A 25,340-nucleotide genomic window follows, 5' to 3' on the forward strand; every position below is an offset into this window, starting at 1 on the left:
ATTTAATATATTTCACATGCACTGCTGTAGATATGACATGTATGTATTATTTTAGTTTGAAAAATATTGCAAAAAAGCAATACTGGGCATGTTACCCTACTGTGGAAATGCCCAATTCTGTTCATTTCCTCCAACATTTGTAATTGCCTATATTTTGCATTTCTTCCCTTATTCTTCCCCTACATAGGCCCGTGTGTTGATGAAGTACAACTGGAACTTTAATTAATGCAAGTTTGGCTTGTATGCTTCCATCACGATGGCACCACGAAGGAAAGAGAATGTGCTGGATGTAGCAGCTCTGACCAGAAAGCTTCAGGGAGACCTGCCGTGCAGAGGAAAACAGCTTGCCATGATGTTTGCCCTGATGGGACAGGTATAGGCCTACTACATTCAAATGTTTTAAAATTTTTTCCATATTTATGCTATTGAAAATTTTGCAGCAAAAAAAACAACAAAATATGGAGAGCAAGAAGCCCTCATTTAGGTTTGTGAACAAGAGCAAAGTTGATAGAGCTAATAGATTTACGATAAATTAGGAAGGAAACTTGTCATTATGCCTTGGTCCAACTGTTCCAATAGTTATCACAATGAAGTAGGGTCCTACAGTAGGTCTGCACTTTGTGTTTTCAGAAAGCCACTGTTGTATTTCCAGCATCTAATTTTCTGTCAAATCTTATACTTTCAGCCATGTCATGTGACATGCCCAGCTGTGTTCCTGTATGGTCACTCAGCAACGGGCAAGTCGGTTCTTGTCGCAGCCGTGCTCGAGGCTGTTGGTACAGTGCGGGCCGTTGTCAACTGTGTTGAGTGGCAGAACCAGAGGCAGCTGTATGAGGAGATCCTCAACCAGTTGAGCGGTCAAGGACCATGCCCGGAGAACGGCTACTCCCAGTACGCCCGGTGCGACAATGCCAATGACTTTGTCCGTTTGTTGCGAGGGGTCATTGAGGAGAGGAAAATTGAGGAGACTGTCTACATTGTGAGTGTTGTGGTGCATCACAGGCATTCATACAAAGCCACAGTCATAACTTGTCAACTTGAGAAAATGTCAGAATTGTTCTGGGGTTACTTTGAAAAGAGAGGCTGTGAGGTGGTATTTTATGAAGACACAAGAAGCTGTCGTTAGCTAATTGCATATTTGTTACATAGTTTGCATCCTGTTATGTCACAGAGGCAACATTGAGCAAAGTAATACACATACACAATATTATGCAACTATGCTGTTCTTAATGATACGAAAGCCTATGATGTTGTTGGCAATGTGCACCTACTGTGCATGTATTTTATGGCAAGGTGCATCATGTTGTCTTAACCCGTTGAGGACGAGTCCCGAATATACTTGGGCAGGTGTTTATTGGAAATGTGTGTTGTAGCAAAATCATACAATATGCTTCTTTTTGCCTCTTGTGATGTCACAAGAAGCAAGAGAAGATCTTGATATGTTGCAATGATATTCAGGATTAAAATGGACAAGATAGTATGAAATGAGTTGGAAAAATAGTCAAGTGAATGAATAAAATTGGACATCAATTCTGACATATCGTCTTGGTCCTCACAGGTGCTTGACAAGGCAGAAAGGCTGAGGTTCATGGATGGCCACATCCTACCAGCCTTCCTCAGACTGTCGGAACTCTCTCGGTGCAACGTGTGTGTCATCCTTCTGAGCCAGATTGTGTGGGAGAAGTTCCGCTGCGGGACAGGCTACCGCGAGCCCACGGTCATTCACTTCCCTGACTACACCAAGAGTGAGTTTGGTCATCCATACCTTACCTCGATAATCAGAACAGTTGTAGATCTTTAATTTGATTAAAATGTTGGTAGGTTTTGTATGGCAGATAAATTTGCTCGTGTGGCAATATTTGATGTGTTTCATTCATTGATCTGCAGCAATAAGAGTGCACAGTTTCTTTGCTTCAATTGCTCTTTCCTAATGTTTCCTGCAAATTTTTAAGCATGTTCCACCATTCGGAATTGAACACCAGTACAGTAAATGAAGGTCAAAATTGAATCCGTATGTGTATGTTGGATTTATTTATTTTTATTTGTTTTGTAAAAGATATTTTCAACTGTGGGAGAGTTTTCGAAAAAAATCTTTTTGTGTATGTAGTACAGCTCTGTACATGGAGTTTTATGTGATTTCCTCCTTTGGATTGAATTGTATACTGTGGGCAGTACAAAGCTGGTAGTTACGTTAGTGTCCACATTTTTGCCTCCCATTTTATTTAACGCTGTCAATGGTAGAACAAACAAAGCAGAAAAGGAGATGGAAAAGGCAAGTGAAATGCCCATGTGTCACAGAAAAATTGCAAAGTTTGTAAGCCAGAGTTGTTAAACCCAGAGACTATGTCTAGATGACAGGTTGATTCTATTGACCAATAGAAGGCAGTGTTTAGGCAGTCAAGAGACATGTTTTTGTTGTTTTTCCCCCAAAAGGGGACTAGTATGGTTTTAATGGTACTGAAGGATGCTAAGGCACCAAGCAGTGATGCCAGCTGTGGTGATTGTGTATATTCAATACTGTACAAGCTGAAATTTTCGCGGTGGTTTTATTTTCGCGAATTTCGCGAATTTCGCGAATCGTCTTTGAACCGCGAAAATAACAATGCGCGAATAAGTAAGTCAGTTAGACCCTCGCAACCACGAAATGAACAACACGCGAAAATGTCCTCCAAGTAGCAATTCGCGAAAATATCTCTACACAAAAATTTCAGCTCGTACAGAATTTTGCATTGCATTGCCTTCTAGGAGACTCAAATAGGAATTTGTCATAAATCATCCTTTTGCCCTTGTGTAAATTGGCAGGTGAGATTCTGGAGATCATTGCCTCTGACTGCCCTCAAGGATACGAGCCCACCTTCTACGCCTCCTACGTAAACCTCCTCCTCAGCATCTTCTACATGGCCTGCAGGGACCTCAATGAGCTGCGGCATTTGGTGAGGATTCTCATTTGTCGATGAAGTGCTGCTCAAAGTTGTGAAGCTAAGCTCTCAGACAAATGCAAAATGCTTAACCCTTTGCCGTACTTTGTTCACCAATAGGCAGGCATGGCAGAGTTTTTTTCTTTGTTTATTGGTATAGATGTCAAGAAACTAATTGTCAATGAATGGGGATTACTTTAAGTACCAATACTAGTCCCTATTGTGTCACCATAGCATTTCCTGTGGAGGCTGATGTACATTGCTACAACTGATTGTTGATGAGGCTGATGCACATTGCTATAACTGATTGTTGATGAGGCTGAGGCACATTGCTGCAACTGAAGTTGATTACTTTAGAAGCACGTCAAGTTTGGATGGAAATATTGAATGATGAAAAGGCATGACAAGTTGAGCAGGTGCCGGTACAAACAGGTTAAGTAACTCAGTCTACTAGAGAAAACAGCAAACATTTTTGTTTTTTACTATCAAACTAGAAGGCATGTGGATAAGAAGTCACATATTCCATATTGTTCATAAATGTAACCTGAGGATAAAATATGAAAGAAATTGCCAATGCGTATATAAAGGTATTACTACAGTAAAAGCTATTTTTTTCCCTTCATTTTGCAGGCAAAACTTAATTTTCCGAAGTATGTCGAGCCCATCAGCAAGGGCGAGGCAACGGAAGGGGACGCACACAAGCTGTGGAGGAACATTGAACCTCACCTCAAGAAGGCTCTTCAAACTGTCTACCTGCGGGAGGTATCAAGGTATGATTCAAGGAAACATAGAATGCAAAGAATTTCTTGTTGCCAGTTAAAGAATTGATTTTACTTACATCTTTTGTATGAAAGTGGTCAATTTGAGCAATGCAGTTATATCATCAAATATATCATTTTGAGGCTGACTAGCACAACTAGAGAAGCACTCTGAGAGCGCAGACCTCCGCCAAGCAGCTTCTTTCCACGGTGATCTTGCTATTCCATAAGATCAGTGATTTCCACCCGCTGAAAAATCGCCCTATTTCCCAATATAGAAGTCTTTGTTACGTCATAAACCCTCAGATGTGCGGCGCGCCTCGCCCCAGCAGAAACTAGAGCACGCACTTTAGTGCGCGCATGAAAACCTCAGATACGCGCAGCCTGACCTCCCAAGTTCATTGACCCTACCTGCCAAAATATTAAAAATCCTTCATAAATTCCCCCAAAATTCTTGTATCACTACCAAAAGTTAATCGTTTGTTCCTTGTGTTATTCTCAACCTTTCCTGCAAGTTTCATCCAAATCCGTCAACTACTTTGAGTTATTTTGCACACAGACAAACTAACTAACTAACTAACGAACAAACCAACGGTAACGAAAACATAACCTACCCCCTTGGCGGAGGTAATAACAATCCACATTTACAGATTCCTTTAGGGTATGAGTAAATTAACTTTGTGATGATTGACCAGACATCCAAACTGATCCAGAAAAATACAAAGTACGTTCGTACATTCGATAGAAATATCATATGGAGTAGAAAGTAAAGCCAAACAGTGGGTTCCGTGACAGGAGTGTATGGTAGTGGTCTGTCATATTAAATCATTGAAATGGCAAGTACAGTACTCTCCGCATAATAGGGTAGGCTCGGGCATAGCGTTTCTTACCCGACTAAGCGGAGTACCCGATTAACAGAAGAACACGTCTCATTCATAATTGACTCACACAAAGTGTAAAATTTACATGTATGCAATGTACACTGTAGGATTCACATAAAACACCTACAGTATGTACACTGTATGCTTAGCAAGCATGCTTGCACGGCACATTATACATACCTTACACTTGCTCAGTCACGAACTATAATTTACACTCTTTTTATGGACAAATATGTCTTCAGAAAACTTTATCGTTTGACTATAGACTCCTCGCTAACATGTAGACATTTCCCAAAATGAACACGTTTCCTTGCGTGCACTAGTCATGTAGAACATCGGGTTACTTTTCGAGAAGTGGCCGAGGAAAATTATGGAGCTGATGCATGGTCTGATTTTCGTGCAAACATCTTGTGTTGTGAATGTTTTTTGCGGAGCAAGGGAGGAGCGCAAGTGTGGTCAATTCCTGTCTGTCTATGCAATAAATTGTGAGTTCCAGCTACGTGTAATGTTCGTTTTCATGTGGCAAGTCGGTACGTGTACATGTGTTGGTATGTTTAATCACTTCCCAAATGATCGGTCTTCTTTGCAAATTAAGCAGAGAATGCAATTAGCCGCGGAAATTTGACATGCATGATTTCTTAAAGTGTTATATCTGCGATAAAAGTGGGTGGAAATTAGAGTAGAAGAAAATTATTTACCCATTTATGCGGAGAGGCAACCCGACTATCAGGTAATTTTAATGTGCATTGGAACTGACTCTGACATTACTACCCAATTAAACGGCGTACCCGTTTAAGCGATACCCGATTACGCGGAGAGTACTGTATATCCAGAGCTTTGGAGTAAAAGAAAGAGTGTAACGTTTCAAGGTAGTCATAATTTCAGCTGGAATGTTTTATTAATGCTGTATTTGTTAATATTTCTCCATGTTGTCAAATATATCTGTACATGATGCATAAATTCACCCTTTTCATTTCAGTGCACATTGGGAGAAGTACCAGCAGGAAATGACCTCACAGGCCAACCTTCCCACAATGCTTTCTGCAAGGGCCCAAGTGGAGCTGCCGTTTTACTCCAAGTTCCTGCTGATAGCTGCCTACCTGGCATCCTACAACCCAGCCAAGAGTGACAGGCGCTTCTTTGCAAAGCACCATGGGAAGATCAAGAAGTCCGCCAAGGTTTCAAAGAAGAAAGAGGTAAGGCCACTTCTTCCCTCCTTACCTTTTTGAAACTGAACAACTTTAAAGTCTGAATCAAGTTCACTGAAGTTCACACATTGGTAATTTCCAATGACCATAGTATTTCTTTTTATGTGTTTATAGCTAAAAAAACAAACAAACCCAAAAACCAAAAACTCACTATTTTCATGAGTTCTGTAAAGTGTGAAATTAATAGTACAGTACTTCATGGCATCTCTAGATTTTTGGTCATGTCTGCACAGATTGTGAGCTGTCATAAACAGCTCTTTAGCTGTCAAAGTGTTTTGCTCACACTTGTGAACATGCCCAGTCAGCTATCCTGAATGGTGAAGGCTTTGTTTGCCCTCTCTATTGACTCAGTGTGCCAACGATAGGTGTACAGTCTCCTTTCTTTCCGTGTTTGTTCCATCTAATCCCGTTTTCCATCTGAGCCTGTTTTCCTTTTTTTCATTGTCAACGTGATGGTACAGTCAGTTGTAAAATCCAATGCAAAGCTGTATTGACATTGCTGAAGTTTACCTGACAGAATGTAATTTCTTTTCTGGAGTAAATGATGAAACATCTTAGCAGCACTGGAATTTTGAAAAACTGATTAGACTCTGATAGAAATGATATGCTTTTCAGCATCATGCAACCGATTATGTAATTGTCTTTGATGCAATTACCCAGTTGGCTCTAAAATCTTTCCTTGATGATACCTTTTGCAGCAAATCTGGTCATAAGAGGAATGTTGGTTTTCTCGCAAAGGTGATTCTATTATAGGCTTGTTATTTATGCTTGGAAAAATGTGTACATTGACATAACTGATGTAATGAAAATTTTACTACCTTTGTCATAGAGAAAGAAGTCTATGCTATGTGTTATATATATGCCAATAAAATGTTGTAAATCCCCTTTGCAAATGTCATGAAACTCTGCATGGTTAGAAAATGATGTCTGCCAACATCTTGTTTGGCAAATGTCATGAAATTCTGCATGGTTGGAAAATAATTTCTCCTAACATCTTGTATGTACTGAGAATGAAGGTTATAATATCTAAGGTCTAAATAAAATTCACTCAAAATCTAGAGTATTGTTTCCCCCTCCATCATAAAGAAGTTCAGTTCTGGGTAAAGGTCTGCATTACCTACGTACTTCCTAAATGTACCAGCAAATGAAAGGGATCTAATTTTGAAGGTTGCAAAAAGGGACACACAAACTTTAATCATGGCTTGTCTGTGATTTTGTCCATAACAGACAAGTAACCAACTGCTGGGTCCAAAGGCCTTCCCTCTCGACAGACTCATGGCCATCTTCTACAGCATTGTCGATGCAAGAGTGGCCCCCTCAGCCAACATTTTCTCACAGGTGACCATTGATAGAAGTCCATATCATTGTACACACCAGTGTGTGTGTTAAAAAAAAAGAATATGTGAACATGTTTCTAGATATGACAAAGGTATTGTCTGTAAAACCATCCTTTGACTCCAAGAAATTCTGTGATGTGTGATAATAATGATATTGGACAAGGCTTTTGTAAAATATGAAAATCAAAGTGTTAGAGATGATACTCTTCAGTATGTATTTGATATAATGATTTCCTTTTGTAGAGCTTTTCTATTTCGTATCAGTCCAATGTGTATGTTTTTGTGCAAGGAAGCTGGAGTAAACCTGCTATTGAATTGATTATAAAAACAGATTCTTCAACTGCAAGCAGTGCAGTTTGCTACATTGTTGTATTTTCTCAGGTACTATCCTGTGCTCTTTCTCTGGGGCTTGCTATTTGTGGAATAAAGGAAACAATTCTTGTACATGTATGATTTCTTAATCAACCTTATGAATTTTGATGCATGTTTGAAGTGGAGCGGCAAGATGTAATTTCTAACTTGGGAATGATAAAGAAGATATGGTAGTGCGTGTAATTCTGAATCTGAGTAAAATTTTGAGCCATCTCTTCTCTGTTCTTCATCCATTTTCAGATTTCCTCCCTTGTGACCCTCCAACTCCTGTCTCATGTTGGCCATGATGACCAGCTGGATGTTCCAAAGTACAAGTGCACCGTGTCGCTGGACTTCATCCGGTCTATTTCAAGGTATGCCCTATGCTGAGTATTCAAATCTGTCAAGTTAATGTGCAACATCACAATATCTTAAAATGTAGAAAATGTCCTCCCACAAAAAGAACCCTCATACTGAAAAATTCCATATTAACACAAAAATCACTTGATATTAGACTAAAAGCATAGTTATCTAGGATATACCATACCATCATCCTATACTATAATACTCGAAGTTGTTGTTGTTGTCGCGGCCTTATGTATTTCCTGTTTTATTTCGGCGTTGCTGGTTTCTCTATCTCCTCCCGAGCCGTCGGCTCCGGGCAGTTGCGACCGGTGCCGTCGGCCGCAGGAGAGTATCCTACATCGAATGGCGCGGGTTTCGTCCCCTCTCCGCCTCCGTGTCGACGTCGAGGACGAAAAAGAAAAATTAATTAGCTACATGCATAATGCATTTTTGTGCGTGACGAAAGAGCCCAGCGTTTCAATATTCACGGTACCTGCGCTGGCCTCCCGCTTTCTCGATTTTCCATCTTTTAGCTTGCAGAGACACTGGGGGATACTAAAGATGATGGTGCAGCGAAATCTCTGACATCTTCCGGCGGACGCGCACGCACACACACAATGTACCTCGCAGAACTCTATACACACTCTACACTGTGTGTATATAGTTCTGTGATGTACCTTTGCCTCCGCCTGTTACGTGTACTGAATGTATTGACGATGGTTACACGAATCTGTGTGTGCGTGATATGGACTACAAGGGCATTTACGTACAGTTCGCCATTATTGGCGTCCCCAAATGAAAACAACGAACGTTGGTTATGTAGTTGTATTTGCACAACTGCAGAATACTATATGCAGCTCAGGTACGTCATTTAGTTTGCTCGCCGTTTGCTCTCAAGTCCGGTGTCATTGTACGCAGACTGTTTAGGACGCGGCTAAATATATTTGCCGATCGTACCCTTACATATCAGATTACACGCGCAGCTGTGTCCATTCGTTTACTGCAGAGCTGCTGTAATCATACATATTCATAAGATGAGCGGACGTAGAGGAAAACCTCGCTTTGCCGACCGCCTATTTTTAAAATTGCAAGTGGAAATAGAATGTGTGGTTCTATGGTCTATCAAACCAAGTTTTGGTGACAAAAAAAAAGAGGGAGCAAATGAAGACGAATGCAGTGATGTATATATTCTTCTTTCTTCCATAACATGGGAAAAATATTAAAGAAAAAAAATACGAGGTCGTGAGAACCTACTCACACGGGTGCCTATTAAACCTGATGACTATGATCCCCCCTCCCCAAATAATAACAATGATAATAATAATAATGATAATAATAATAATAATAATAATAAGGATAATGATAATAATGATATAATAATAATAATAGGAGCAATAATTGTAGGCCTAATATTGATTATGATAATGTACAATCTGAAGCAGATGTAGTTCTATATTAATATGATATATCAAGCCAAGTTTTGGTGATTAAAAACAAAAATGAGGGAGCAAAATTATGAAGACGAAAATACCTTATTTTTCTCTCATAACGTGGGGAAAAGAAACATGAAAAAAAAAAACCCCACAAAACAAACCGAGGCCTTGAGACCAGCTGTGGATTCCCGCGGGTGCCCACGTGGATGCAAGAGCAGGGGGTAATCAAAGTCATAGTGTTAATATCTTCCCGTTTCGACGGGAACAACCTGTGGGCAGAACTTTCGGGGAATCTCATTTGCGTTTTTGGTAATTTTTCCTGAATGTTTTTGTTTTTTGCCCTGCGGAGGTGGAAATGTGTGTGTGCGTGAGGGGGGGGGGGGAGGGGTGAGGGGCAACAAGACAACTGTTGGACTTCAACGGGTGCAAAATAACCCCTCGAAACTCAAGTTCTATAATAAAAGCAAGTAGTGGCGGGAATGATCCCTACCAATGGACCGGATCGCCTGGCATATACTACAAAAATGTATTATAAAATTTCTGGGAAGGGTGGTCATTTAGAAGACAGCACAATTAACGAAAGAATGAGAAGACTTTTCTTTTTATTTCTTCAATAAAAATGTGCAAAATCGTATTATGAGAAAAAAAAATTAAACCCCTCAGACCCGTGGATTTCCACGGGTGCTGCTAGTTTATAAATAATGACATTTACTCAAAAGCTTGCTGTCAGCAGGAATCTTAGAGCCATTATTTACCATTTGCAGAAGAAACAAAAATCCAGCTATAGTACTTCAAAATAGTTCTAAAATGTGAGTGAGGGATAGAAACAACCAATATAAAAATGTTAATGCGTATAACAGGGCTCCACACTAACTTTTATTTTTGGTGGCCCAAAGGCAAATATCCGACCTTTTTTGGTGGCCCGATCAGGCCGCCTATGTTCTTCATTTCTGACATTTTGGTGGCCCGACGTGCGTTTTTGGTGGCCCCGGGCCACCGGACTACCGTTAGTGTCGAGCCCTGTGTATTATCAATCTTAAGTATTTTTACATACACAAAATGTGAACAATAATTGCAGTGAAATTGTTTCTACACTAAACTGTCTAAAGTTATGGTTTAGTGAGAAAAATGGTGATATCTCCTTATATTTTAGGCTTTATTGCTAAATTTTATATGGTAGGGTGTTTAGTGATTCAACTGACCTACACATATGCATCAAATGTGATAACTCAAATATTTTTGAAATAACTGGATCCAAAGGTAAACAATACCTTTGATATTAGGTAGAATTACCACATTTAATTCTTTCTCTTCCATTTCCAGAACCGTAAACTTTGACATCATTCGGTATCTGTATGACTTCGTCTGAAGACCATTTTGACCGAAGCTGGGCGAGAATGGTGTTTGTGAGTCTGACCTGAAATTACAAAATTCACAGAATTCTTGATATTGTGTGAAAAGATGTAATGATGACTCATTTGCAACATCCCTGCCGTGACTGGTTCAGGGACAACGTATGCTGCGAAGATGGATCGGTATGCTGGGCACCACCAAATGTGCTCCACACCTATTTGTTCAATTGTTTGCTGACGAAACGACAGGAGAATTTTTGTTTCCCAAGATGCTTTGGACCTGAGACGATTGTTTGATTTTGGAGTGATGGGCTAAACCAACATCAAAAACAACAATGACATCAACAACAACAAAACAAACAAACAAATGTTAAACATACTTTTTGTTACAAGATGTTAATTGCTCTCCTGTGGCTGCTGGATAAATTGTGTGGAATGCTGGTATGTGCTCTGGTGCAGTATTTAAGAGTCACACTCATTTCGTTTTTGACTCATTGATTTGTGACTCAACCACATCATATGTTTCTAACGCCCTGAACTGAATCCACAGCTTGGATATCAACCCATATGGCTATAACCCCTCACCCACCATGTTGTATTGCATCATACGACAGAAGATCGCAGTAGTACTGCCTCATGTCTTCAGCCAATTTGTGGTTATCAAGAAAAGAGAAAATTTGTATTTGACTGATGACTGATATTCTATTTTGCAGTTTGTTTGAGCTTCTGAGCAGATTGGATATTATTGTATTGATATCCAAAATATCTTACAAGTTGAAACAGTCTAAATGAATGTGTGAATGTAAAAATGTCTATGTGAAAAATTGCGTTTGTTCAGTTGCATTGTGAAATATTTTGTCACATGTTTTTTTTTTCTGTTGGAACAGATTATCTATCATGTTTGTTAGGGAAGGGGGGGGGGGGAAGTTGGGGAAATTGATTCCTCTAGCAGCATGTTCAGCAGGTGTACAAGAAGTGGACTTTCTCCATGACTACACATGCATCTTGTGATCAACATCTCTGTGGGGTCGTTAAAACATTCTTGATAATGGGCTCAAAGATGTACACCGTGTATGCAGCGGAGGTGCAAGTATGAATGCACATTGCAGTAAGGGGAAAATAGCCACATTTATATGCTCTTCATATCACAAGCAATCAGGTTTATTGAAATGTGCTCCTTACCTGCAAGTTACATTCACGCGGTGATTATCATCAATGACAGGATAGTTCGCTACCAACAGGCTGTACAAGATAAAGTGCAGAAGTACAGTCTGCTACATTATGCAATAACCCCAGTCCTAAGCGGAGCAAGTCTTTTGCACAAAATTTTGAAGTAAAGTGAGCAGTCGATGGTACAGCTAAAAAAAGCCTGTGGTAGCCATCTGCTCCAGGTCACACTATTTTCACTGAACATATCTACTGCATTCCTTCTACACTGTTGTGGGCTGTCCGGCTGGATATTTAACTTGAGCGTCAAACCTGTGACAGATATTTTGCTTGTGGGACAGCGGCATATATTCTACTTGCGGGCACCAAACCTTTGACCAGCACTGTCTTTACTTCGATATTGGGATACAATATTGTCACTGATCTGCAGTGTTACAAGTGAAAGAATTAATTTACAGAGATCAGCATAGCATATCTCATTTTACTAATACTACAGAAAACACTCTAATAGACATGTTGAAAAAAAAAAGAATCTTTTTAAAGAAAACTCAGGTGAAAGGTATGTACATGTAATTCCAACTTTCAGTCCAATATAAGATAAACAAGTAATGGACAGTTGCAATGCAACACAAATATGTAAAAGATAAAAATGTAAGTAAAAACGACAAATGCATCCCATAAAAAGGGAAAACATCCATCTGATCAGTGGAATTAAAATGATAATGAAAATGATTTCATTAATTAAAATGTTTAAATGTTAAAGATTTCTAAACAAATGAGTAATCTCTGATTTCGGGTATCTTTTAGTATTGTACTTAATGGAGCATCATATTCTATAAATGATCCATGTATAGTAATATTTGAAATATAGTAGATATAGTTGAAATCCCTCAATAGTAAACATGATCATCCGGCAGGTCATCCCTGAGCCATGTCTCTGTCACCACTGTGATGACTATTTTGCTGTTTACCAAGTATATGTGAAGCTCATCAGACTAATTGTTCAGAGATCACAGGGTTGTCAGGAGAAAATATGGGATGTCAAATAGCTGCCTATTCTCCCTCACATGTGGATGTGTCACAATGTTTATGAAGTAAGACTTTAACTTGTCGTGGAAAGCGTCCTCTCTACACGGAGAATGTCCAATATCAAGGTCGGTACATGTCTTCTTACGTGGTATACCGATTGATGTCCTCTGTGTTTACATTTTACAGTGCCTAGCTGATTGATCCATTTCTCTTACATTATGAGGCAGCTGACATAACTGTGTGTTATGTAATCACAACAAGTCTTCTGATGAATAGGTCCACTGCACATTGAGTGCAACTTGTTCTGCAGCAGGAAATATGAGTAAAATGCTAGTAAACCATGATCTTAATTTATGCTGAGAGTCATTTTGGGCAATACTTGTATGTCCTTGACTTCTTTTGTTCACCACTTATGAAAGTAATGAATTGGAAGGACATCTTAGAGAAAAACCTCTTTCCTTTAGGAAGGACATCTTAGGGAAAAAAACTCTCTCCTTTGTGCACAAAGAATGAAACGAAATCACACCCTGAGCAAATGTACTGAACCTGGAGACACTTTCTAACATCAATATGTTTTTCCATTAAATGTCCAAGATTCAGTGTCTTCCATGCAAGGAGACTAAAAAAGAGGGGGATACACTGAGATACCGGTACATGTACCTTTTGTCATAAAATTTGGCTCCCATCTTGTATAACAAATGTTTTGTTGTCAAAACCCAAGGGGAGCCAATCATCCTGATGTCTCGATCAATTGAATGAATCAAAATGTGGTTACAGGGAGTATCAAATGCTTGAAGCCAGATTTGGTTATCACTCTCCTCGTGATTGCGTATGATGTGGTGTTTAAAAGCCCTTTGGTCCGTCTCCAAAGGCCTACTCCATCCATGCTCCCCTGGTTCTCCTACATGAAATCCTTACGTAATTTTCTGCAAGTACAGCTTTCTGCAACTCCATGTTGTAGACATATCTCCAAAGTTTACACTTACTTGGCAAAGTGAATACAATTTGTATCTTTTAATAGCCTTTACCAAAGTAGAAACCAAGATATTGTTGAGGTTAAAAATTTGACACTATTCCTTAAATATCTTGAACAGGTAAGGGAGATGAGTGAATCATGTTCATACCTTTTAATATTACACACGGAATATTTTTCATCAAATGACACACAACTGTAAACTTGTAATCAGCTGTGTGCTATTCTTTTTCAAAGTTAACATATACTTGACATGTAACCCCTATGTATGGCATTCCATTAATAATATCAATTGCATGTGGATTATTTTTGACAAATTGACCCAGCTGTGAAATGGCTTCTTCATTTCTAATAAAAACGCCATCATATTTAACAGTAATCATTCGCTTCTCCTCTTCTAAGTCACTTATCGTCATAGCCTCAATGTTTTCTTTTACTAAAGTCTTCAATTTGAATTCATGCTATTCTGTTTATAATGTGAACAAGATAGTGAATGGGATAACAGTGCTCAGATCACGAAAGGGGCTACCTTGTATAAGTAAGAATATATGATAATGAAGGTAGTAATAACAATTATATTGATTTTTATGATAATGAAAATAACCTGTCTTGTTGCCTTAGGCATGAAACTACTTCTCCAACTTTCTGTGTGAACTCTCCACAACTGAACATATTTCCTCCTGTTGATGGCAGTAAACAATTAAATGCACAATAAAATTAAATGTGTAACACTTGTTAAAGTAATTGATGTGTATGCTTATAATTTGAAAAGTTTCATAAGTTTGTCAGAGTGGACTGCTTGTTTGTTGATTTTGAAACATCTTTCGGCCTAGTGTCCCAAAATGCCTTTGTGAAAGCTTCCTGAAAATTCTTCAGTACATGCCAGTCACCTATTAATGGGATAACCCAATCTAGAAATTCTCCATTTTTTCCCCTTCAGATGAACAAGAAGCCTAATTGTTGCGCTGTCCCTAACCATACTTAAAGGAGAAGTCCGGACGATTTTGAAAAAAATTAACCAAAATCTACATAAATAAAGGACCATAATGACTAAGTTTCATTGAAAAAGACTCTCCCAACTCGCCACAATCGATTTTTTAGCATCACTAATTTTGAATCGTAACCGTTCGATTTCTGTACGCCGGCGAGAAAGATCACGTGACAGCGTGACGTTTCATCCTCACATTGCTTTTTGCTTGGAGCGTCAGCTGGCTCGGGGGAGCCCTGCTTGAGCAACGGTGATACGGGCCAAGCAAGCGGTAGTAGCGTACCGCTCAACAGTCTCTGACCACACAGCGGATGCACGCGGCATGATCTATTGCTTCATTAAAAAATGCCGATGTGTCAAGTGTTAGGGTGTTGTCAATACTTCAACTTTACTAGTAAGTCTTCAAATTGAAGAAATATTTCGATTTTAAATTGATATCTATCCACGATACTACCTTTACATGATCCTGAATGCTACAACACGCAGCCCGATTACGCTGTGTGTATTGGGCTGCTGGTCGTAGTTACCGGCGCGGCGCGGCGGCGTTACCAAGCTGGCGCTGGCATTTCTTCCTCGGTTCAAGTTACATGTATACTGTCGTATTTTATCACCGTCAGACACACTTTTCAACAGTCTCGGACAACAAAAGAGGCAATAATTCTGACATTGACAGACTGATTTCAGATTGTTCACACTCAGAAGTCGAAAAAACGATCGCGGATTGTGATAGCACTTGGCAGCAGCAGACGTAAATGTATGCCTGCACAGCCCGACAACAGCTAATGCATTGTAAGTGATGGGGTGGACACTAATAAGTACGGCAGTATTATAATACATACATATTTCAATTTAAACGAAAATGTTATAGCATTGCAACTATTTTACATTAATCTTTGAAGATTTTATATAGATATATAACGAAGATTATTTGAATAAAGGAATACAGCGTTTGGCAACAAAACTCCTAAATCGGTGTACGGTCTCCTGCAGTAGCGCCGACAAGGCACACATGCAGATACCGCCCGCAGTCAGCAGTGCAATGGGAGATCGATGCGTAGCTGGGCTTCGCTCGCGGTGCTCTCAGCTGAGGAAACTGCGCCCGATACGTCACGCGCAATGCATCCTGGGACAGATAGTACGAAGGGCAGCTCACGACGGATTCGAACATGAAGAATTACCTTATTTTTAAAAAAAAATCATAGTAAATGTATCTGATGGTCTTTTCTCGTCGGGAAAAGGGTAATAGGTTCATGAAATATTGTTCTTTACACACGAAACGGCTGATAATCGTCCGGACTTCCCCTTTAATGAAATCATTGATGTCTTTTTCAACTTTAAAAGAATCATAATAAACGACCAAGTGAACATTTCAGTGTTTCAGGAGAATCTGCCTTTTCATTAAGTATGTACATTGTACATGTAAGAAAAACTTCAAAAAAAATGTTCAACTTCCTTCAAACTTTGTAGGGTTAATTTGCATTTGAAAGTTCTTTATAGTAGGTTAGGGTTTCTTTTTTTTTTTCCTGTGATAAAATCTTTCCACAATATACATGAAAATGCATCCTGATAAACTAAGAGTTGAGCATTGATTTCTACATCAGTCAATGAAACATGAGTGTTTTTCACCAAGTTGTGTCCCGATAGAGGTTTTCAGTAAAGGAGCATCAACGATGACATATAAAGATGATTTAATTCACTAAATTTTATGTTTAACTTCAAAGGTTTTTAACTAGAGTGGCAGACCGTGTTCAAATATAATATGTTGAATAATGTTGAGAGTTTTCGTAATGAGATTGCCTGCATTGGCGGAGTCTTCAAATGTTACATAACTATGCTTTTAATGTTTTTTAACATTTCAGATGTGGGGTTTGGTTGCTGCACCATTATTGAAGTCCTATGCCAACTTCTTGATTTGTTAAGTGTATGAAATGATCCACCTCAAGAATTCGTGCTGCAGGTTCCTGGCACAATAGAAACCCTTCTGTCTGTTCCGTAAAATTTTTGAGTTGGCAAATACCTTTGCGTCGTGGACTCTTCCTTGCCAACCGACCGACACATCTACGAACTGCCCAAACCTGTCAGCTGTTCCTTTGGAGATAGACTGAAGAATAACTTTTAGAAGTCATGGTGGTTTTTGGTGTTGGTGATGATTGGGATGTGTGACCCATCGATTGCACCTGCTGCTTGTAGGAAGCCCTTTCCAGCACACCACTGCAAATTTTGAGGCAGAACACGAAAGATTTATGTACCCTTCAGGGTACTGAGACTCTTTCAAAAACAAAGTCAGTTATGCCAACATGTGCAAAAGCCTCCAAATAAACATCCTGAGTGTCACTGTGAATACGAGGGGCGACTGAAAAGTTTTGAGCCTTCAAGAGATGGTAAGAGGCAGAAGTACTTTATTGCTCTATTTTTCTACATAGTCCCCTTGTGAGTCCACACACTTCCTCCATCGGTGACGTAGTGCCTCTATGCCGCTGCAGTAGGAGTTCTTTGGTTGGTCCTCCAGGTAGGAGTCAACAGCATCAATGACCTCCTCATCAGTGGTGAAGCGTTGTCCAGCCAAATCTTTTTTGAGGTTCAGAAAGAGGTGGAAGTGCGATGGGGCTAGATCTGGTGAATACGGTGGGTGCGGAACTAGTTGGAACCCACAGTCATGAATGGTTGCCATTGCAACCGCTGATGAATGCGCTGGAGCATTGTCCTGGTGAAACAAGACACCTTTTGTGATCATTTTGTCCATTCTTTATGAATCACCTGGTACAGAAAGTTCAAGAACCTGTAAAATAAGGATAAAAATTGTTACGACCAAGAAATTTGGTTGGTAGGAAAGATATAATGAAGACTTCATGGACCAAATTTGGCCTTCATATCTTAATCCTTTTTATGTTAGGCTCAAAACTTTTCAGTCGCCCCTCGTATATGCCATGCTGATTTCAATCTACACTTGTATCAAAAGCATGCTCCTGGATGCGGCAATTTGATGTGAGCTTAATCGTTTATTGACTTCCACCAGTGTGGCTGTTAGTCTGCCGTTGTCAAGTGCTCTATGATTTCTGGAGTTGTTCATGAGAGGATTTTCTTGGGTCACCAAACATTGGGGTTTCCCTTCCACTAGTGATTTTTTTTTTCAAAATCTTAAGAATCAGTGCACCATCTTCCAATTTCTTGCAACTAAATACCCTTGCATCATGCACACTTCTTGACCATCCAATGTCACATAGATCTACAAACTGCCAAGAGTCGTCAACAGTTCCTTGTAAGATAAATGAATAATAATTTACGGTCACAGAAGTCACTGTTGTGCTGGGTTGGAGCAATGATTGGCACGTGACAGCCATTAATGCCTCCAAATGCTTGTAGGAAGCCAATGTTTGTAATTTTACAGAGAATATGCCTTCACTTTACCACCTGCTCTGCCGCAGTGCAACACAAACTTACAAATTGAATTTTATCACTGATTCATTGTTCGTGGGAACAGTGTGCCATCTTCCAATTTCTTGCATCTATGAATTGCCCAAAAGGGTCAACAGTTCCATGTAAGATAACCGAATAATAATTTTTACTATTGCAGAGGTCATAATGGTTGTGAGTCGGGATGATGATAAGGATGTGTGAGCGTGAATGGATCCCGCTGCGGTCTCAAGTACTACATACAAAATAGCATCAGCTCTAATTTAAAAAGTTTAATATTCATTTCTTCACTGCATTTATCTGGAATTGTCTTTCATATGCAAGTTGTACCATATTCTTTCTTGAAATGCATTGCCCTAGAAAAAAAAAATCTGTTTGTGTTGCAGACTTAGAAGTTGTAGAATTCTTCCCCGTCCAAGAAGTGGATGGTTTTAGCATAGCCAAAAAAGCCCGGCTCTTTTAGGGTTAAGGTTGCAGCTTGGTAGTTAGTCCTCCTGTTGGAAGCATTGATCAAAGAAACATCAGTAGGATCTTCTCTATCTGCTCCCTTAAAGGAGACCTCCAGATGATTTTCAGATTTTTACATTTGAACAACTATAGATTAGTTTTACTGAGGACAGAGTTTCAGAATTTGTGATAATTGGGATGAAGAATAAGAATATTTTCAAGATTTAGAACAAATTGCACTGAACAAGGATGATGACATGGCAGAGTCACCATAAGAATGCATGAGTTGGGACTCAAGGAAGCAGAACAAAAGAAGAAGGCATGCATAGATTATACACAGGTGAACTCGCAAGCAAGTGGTATTGTAATGGAATTACATTGCTACATTTCTGAAATATGTGAACCTCCTATGTCATCATCCTTGTTCAGTGTAATTTGTTTAACATTTTTCAAAGTAATATTTCTCTGCTCAATAACCGCTATAGATTCCACAAATCTGTACATGGAGTTGTCAATTTATGAACTGCATGATGTGAAATTATGAAAATCGTCTGGAATGTCCCTTTAACTCAGAACGACTGACACCATAAGCAGAATTCATAGAGTTACAGATTTGTTATTTAAATTTTAAGATGCACACTGTAAAATGGGTGTTGCAATGTATGACTTGAACGAAGCAAATTGATATTCTAGACATAGGCACAAATGAATAAGCAAAACTTTTTGGTGTCCCTTCCCCCCCCCCCCCCATCAATGGTGGAACAACATTACTTTACGACTGAAACGTTTCACTGCCCACATGACTTAGAGGTCATTGCCGACGTTGGTTTTGGTGACCTCGTGAGAGCTACGTGTACCTTCATCAATAATATTAGGCCACAGATGGACGTCATCCAACCATTCTTCCATTGTGTACAGCTAGTAGAAGTCTAGAGGTCATGTATATTCTAAATAACAGGCAGGCAATGTAACATAAGTTTGATGTGGTCTAATGTATAAAATACAGGAGGCAAAAATCGTATGATATGGAAGCTAAATGATCCAGACAGGATATGCCGTAAGTGCGCAGCATGCAGAGCTAGCTATGCTAGCTAGGATCAAGTAGGATTAGAAAGCGCGATCGTCTGCGCTGCTGCATCGATCACATGCAGGCGCGCTGTATTGTGGAGCTAGTGTCTCATTCCGTGCGTGTGCATCATTTGCGAAAGTAGGGGGGTAAGCGTGAACACCGCAGTAATGGCGCTGTCCATGCCGATAGAGGGCCAAAATACACAAATTGCTTCTCAAATTGGTCTATAGGAGGCTGCTGCTGCTGTCGGCTGCTCCCGTCATTGCAGGCTGTCACTCAGCATGCCTGAACCCCAGCCAAAGACAAGCAAGCTGGTCGAAATTGAGCTGGAAAAAAAAAAAGCCAGCGATGAAGTAAATGAGTTGCAGGGTGATGGGGGTTAAGATGAACTGAAAGAAAAGGGGAACATGGTGCTGTTTCCCTGCCTTTCCTTGATTCTCTTTCTTGTAGTTCTTTGTTCCCTGATTTCTGGTGGTCCTTTTTAGAACCTCCGTTTTTGACACTGACCTTAAAACAGAATGAAAAAAAAGAAGAAATTGATGAAGACAATATACATGTTGTAGCGGAAAAGTCCCTTAAAAGAGGGGGATTAAAAATATAGATATAATATGATCTATGAGAGAGACCACACAACCAGAGTTGGGAAGTCTTTTACTTTAGACTAGCTCTCTGTGTGCTGCGCTTGCCTCTACGCAATCTATCAGAGAACACACTTACAGAATTAGAAAGTCTGGTACTTTAGACTAACTTCCTGTGTATCGCGCGTGCCTCTCTACGCGACCTATCGATCTACAGGTCTCGATCACTAAAGAATAATGCTGCCACCACCCAATTGATTTTATATACGGAAAACTGGGACCCTGTTCTAGATCTTCATCGAATCTCATTTCAGCACACCTCAATTCTTCATCTGTATCAGATTAACACCAGCACCAGCACCAGCAATCATCATGGATTACACAGGTGAGTTGAAAGCTCACTGCAATCACATTCTAGCTCCTGTGCTTCTACTATATTCCGGCATGTTTGATCAGGACATGCACACTTCTACACACACGTGTACTGTATAAAAATATCCCCTGCCGAGCAGTATGTAAGGCTAATGGCTAGGCTTCGTTTGTTTGCCGTATACAAACTGTATACATAGCTCACAAAGTCTCTGGAAGTTAACTCTTGACAACTGATGTACTAGGACAGTTTGTCCTACTCCACACTCAACGTCATTCTACAAGAGATATCAATCTCACATTCACAGACACATTCTTGTGATCCAGGCAATAATTTGTAGGCTCTGTTCCGATATAAATGATAGAATTGACATTTTTTAATCATGGACATTCTGTCCATGAGACAAATCAACGTCGTGCACAACGAATGGCATAGTGTTGTGACAAACAAATATTATTGTTCACTGCCTGTACCTTGTAATAACTTATGATGACACCTTTTTCTTACGACAATAAGATTAGTTTACACCTAGAATATAACATTAATTATGTTAGTTTAGTTTAATCTCTACAGATATTATTGGGTTGTATTTTTAAAGGTAAATGATGCTTGTATTCCCATCTAGCCTATATATAACGGCATAACGCTCTTAAATCTCGGATAATATTAGGTCAACCCAGAGACACTGCCCTCAGCACAACGCAACCAGCTCTGAGCTCCGCCAAGTTTACTTGTATACAAAATGTATCTGCTCCCCAGTCACCTCGCCGGGATTTTCAACAGCACCTTACCCTTTCGACTTCAACACTAGCTCACTCTGTCGGCTCGGTGTGCATCGCCATTAAAATAAACCAATTAACAATGCAGTCTCAAACTACTAAAAGCTCCTGAACATTGCCCGAATGCCTACCAAAAATATAATCCTTGAAATCAAACGGTCACGAATTCCAAACAACATTGTTACCTGTATAGGTAATAAACTGTTAAAAACATTTTAACTCCTAGACCGTTAAGCTATCAAAAGTACAACTCTTAACCTTATCAGTTTTCTATCGATTTTACCATTTAGCGTTCATTACAAATATTGCAGCCATATCCAATAACTCATTGGATACATATTTCGTATGCAAATTGTACATAGCAGAGGTAAGAAACTTGTGTCGTAAATACGACACATTGTGTTGTTGTAGATCGAAATGGTAGAAAATAGATTAGCTACTGATTGGATTATTATCTATATACACTAATGATTGGAATTAACTATTCACATGGTATAAATGCTTGTTCTTACATTACTATTTACATTGTTGTGCAACCTTATAATAAATCACAAATATACAAGCTTATTATTATAAATGGAAGCTTATATAATAAACTACGCGGTACTATACAGTGACGTGTCCACACTAAGTCACTGCCTCGCGCAATGTATTGTGCAAACTGTCAATGATAAAATATGAAAAGATGTGCATAAGGATTCATCTCAATAAAACTCTATGTTTACAGTACTATGACATGAGTACAAGTCTGAAATTATGTGACTCAAATCGCGTAACTGATAAAGAGTAATGTCACAAAAATATTCCACAAAAATATATCAAGACATAAGAATAAAGCACATTATCATGACAGAGTTCATATACAACAAAGATTATGGAACAATAAGCCTCATATCATACGGCACCATAATCATTTAGCACAACTTAAGTAGGACACTTTGTCCCTATATATGTATAATTTCTGACAAGACAATATCTTGAGACAATTCGTCCCATGAGACAATCTGTCTCATCCAAGAAAATCAAGACACTTAATACTCCTTGTACTGATAAAAAGAGACAGTTCATAAAAGAATTTGTCTATCTAGTACAGCTAGGACACCTTGTCCTTACATGTATAATGTCTGACAAAACAATATCTTGGGACAGTTCATCCCGTGAGACAATCTGTCTCGTCCAAGGAAATTGAGACACTCACTATCTAATAAGGATAGCAAGTGATAAACATAAATGTCACTCAATAATCAAATGACAATGCAAGCATATTCTATCAAATCTATTCCTTGTCCTATTAAAATGTGATAATGAAAGTAAGACATACATGTACCTTGAGACTGTAAACTTGGACGAAATAAAGATGACAGATAGCTGACTGCTTACAGCTTGACAGGAGCTCCAAGTCAGATCACCCAGATAATTAAATCATCATTTGATTTCTTCCCTATTTATAGGGTTATTTGCGCCTGTTTTGATTCGCCAGGATGCTCATAGAAAGGATGCCCTGAATTCAGACTAAGCGCACTGTCTATCTCATGAATATTCATAACTAAGGTAACTGCCGACTAGTGCGTTTGTTGCATATACGCATAGGAAATGCACATAAATACGGCGCTCTCATAGCTGCAGATCGCACAACGTAATTTATAGGCTCTGTTTCGATATAAATGATAGAACTGACATTTTTAGTCATGGACATTCTGTCCATGAGACAAATCAACGTCATATGAATGGTATAGTATCGTGACAAGCAATTGTCCACTGCCTGTACATTGTAAACAACTTATGATGACACCTTTTTCTTGCGACAGTAAGATTAGTTTACACCTAGAATATAACATTAATTACGTTGTTTTAGTTTAATTTTTACAAATATTGTCACGCGAGGGGGGGGGGGGGGAAGAAAGAAATGAATCCTTTTGGCTGCCACTAATAAAAATGTGACATAGGGAGTCGGAGACCTATCATCATACTAAATTGCTGCCACCAGTTAATCTTTGAAAGGAATTAACAAACCTTATTCAGGAGTGTTATACTACTCCAGTTCTCAATGTTATCACAACACTGTTACACTAACGAGAGTCTGGCCGTTATCTGATCGTGTGGATGGTAATGTCATTGTCACTGAGCATGTTTGTTGGAACCGAGTCTTTTGAGTACCTGCTACAACACCACTGTCACGTGATCACAAACCGCGCGAACTTCCTGAATCGTACATCACATGTGAGCTAGCTACGCGTATGTGGAGAACTGTGGAGTGTTGATCACCACTGACTGTGAATGTCAAAGAATCGTGTTATTTCCTCAGTATGGTAAGTACAAGACTGTGATATTTGTATGCCTATTTGTGAATGATCATTTCTAGACTATGATAAGCTATGGATTCAATTCATTCTCTTACAAATTAAGGAATTTACGTACTGATACTGGTGTTCTTGTAACTATCGTCAATCACTCACTGACACTGCACTGCACATAGAGTCTACATCTCGCACTGCACTCACGTCATACAAGTTATCCTTTGACGCAGTCTCAAGATCTAGAACAGTGTACTAACGTGGAATCCACATTTCAATGCACACATGACAAACACGGCCTCACTCTCTTATCACTGTACATACATACATCTTCCTAGGTCTCCTAGTAGCATTTCTACATAATTAGGTAACTATCAACTGTAGATGTTGAATTGTTATGTAGATGTAGCACGAGTTGTTTCTATCGATGACTGTTTGTTTTCTCGAAGTATACGAGGGTGGTTTGGTTTCTTTGCATGTTTGTAACCAACAACTAATTTCCTGTACCATACTAAACTTCACCATTCTACATCTCCATTCATTCTGCCAACAACTCCTTATTACTGTAGACACACAGATATCATAACTAGACTTAACTTTACAAGCACTTCACATCACAACACAACCTTGACAGTTTCACATTCACGTGTGTATCGGACAAGGGAAATAATCATTGTCTGAGGATTTGGGTAAAGTTCAATGGAACTTTAATTCCAGAGACAATCTGAACATCCTCCATCAATAAACAATCATCAATAATTCACTTTGCACAATGTACATTTCAAGATAGAGCCATGTTGAGAAAGAGCCGTGTCAGCGTACACATTTTAATAACTACAGAATACCTTATAATCTCTAAAACCCTATCCGTTATAACTTAAATCTTCCCTACACTTGCTATACTTTTAGTCATTTTATCCCCAAACCTAGATATTTCCCTATCAATAAAACTACATTTATCCTCCGTAGAGTTGTATTGGGTCGATGTAATTGTTCATGCTCTTAACCCGACAAACTGCGCTCCACAATGATTCCAGGATCACTGGTCCTTATCTGGCGTAACTAGCTTGACTTTATGCGTTATCCTCTGTAACCCATGTCACATTAACCAAAACATCCCCAGCCAATAAAGTATCCAACCTAACAAAATTTTAACCCCACACATCACGTTCTACCTTATAGGCTCGCCTATAACAAATACCGTGTCCACGTTCCACCTCTTCTCCGAGCAATAATACCAAATAACCACTCCTAGCTTCTGACCCCACTCACTATGTCGGTGCGAGCCTAGCTAATAACCGGTACTCCTTCTACTCCAAAATTATCTATACAGCCTCAGGAAGTCATCCCTTATATAGACAATTACACCTGTATTCAGGCTAACAACATAAAAACTTTCCTCTAGGCAATCACAGTTCGTATACTAACTTGTGGCCTCGGCCCTCACTATCTGAGCTTGTCAAGTAAGCACCAACAATTTTATAATGGCAATACTTCTTATTATATTTCTAGCTGTTATCCCTAACCCTAACCATTATTATTCCATTTTATATCACGACTCCTGACATATGTTACTCAATAACTGACCTTCATCAGACTTGACATAACTTACTACTAAGCTCTACAAGCATTTTCTTGTCATTGTTTCT

General features: G+C 39.2%; 1 protein-coding gene across 1 annotated transcript; it reads left to right on the forward strand.

Annotated features, from left to right (window-relative positions):
* Positions 1–200: 200 nt before the first annotated feature.
* LOC139718641 (origin recognition complex subunit 5-like) lies at positions 201–10,600 on the forward strand. The gene is made up of 9 exons (XM_071630102.1): positions 201–373; positions 686–979; positions 1,559–1,745; positions 2,803–2,933; positions 3,549–3,688; positions 5,537–5,753; positions 6,993–7,103; positions 7,715–7,827; positions 10,555–10,600. Exons 1-9 carry the CDS (start codon positions 257–259, stop codon positions 10,598–10,600), a joined length of 1,356 nt encoding a protein of 451 aa, XP_071486203.1. The 5' UTR covers positions 201–256.
* The last annotated feature ends 14,740 nt before the right edge of the window (positions 10,601–25,340 follow it).

Source organism: Diadema antillarum, unplaced genomic scaffold, assembly GCF_040938485.1.
Source record: "Diadema antillarum isolate AM-2024a unplaced genomic scaffold, OU_Dant_1.0 scf00000098, whole genome shotgun sequence".
Classification (NCBI taxonomy): Eukaryota; Metazoa; Echinodermata; class Echinoidea; order Diadematoida; family Diadematidae; genus Diadema; species Diadema antillarum.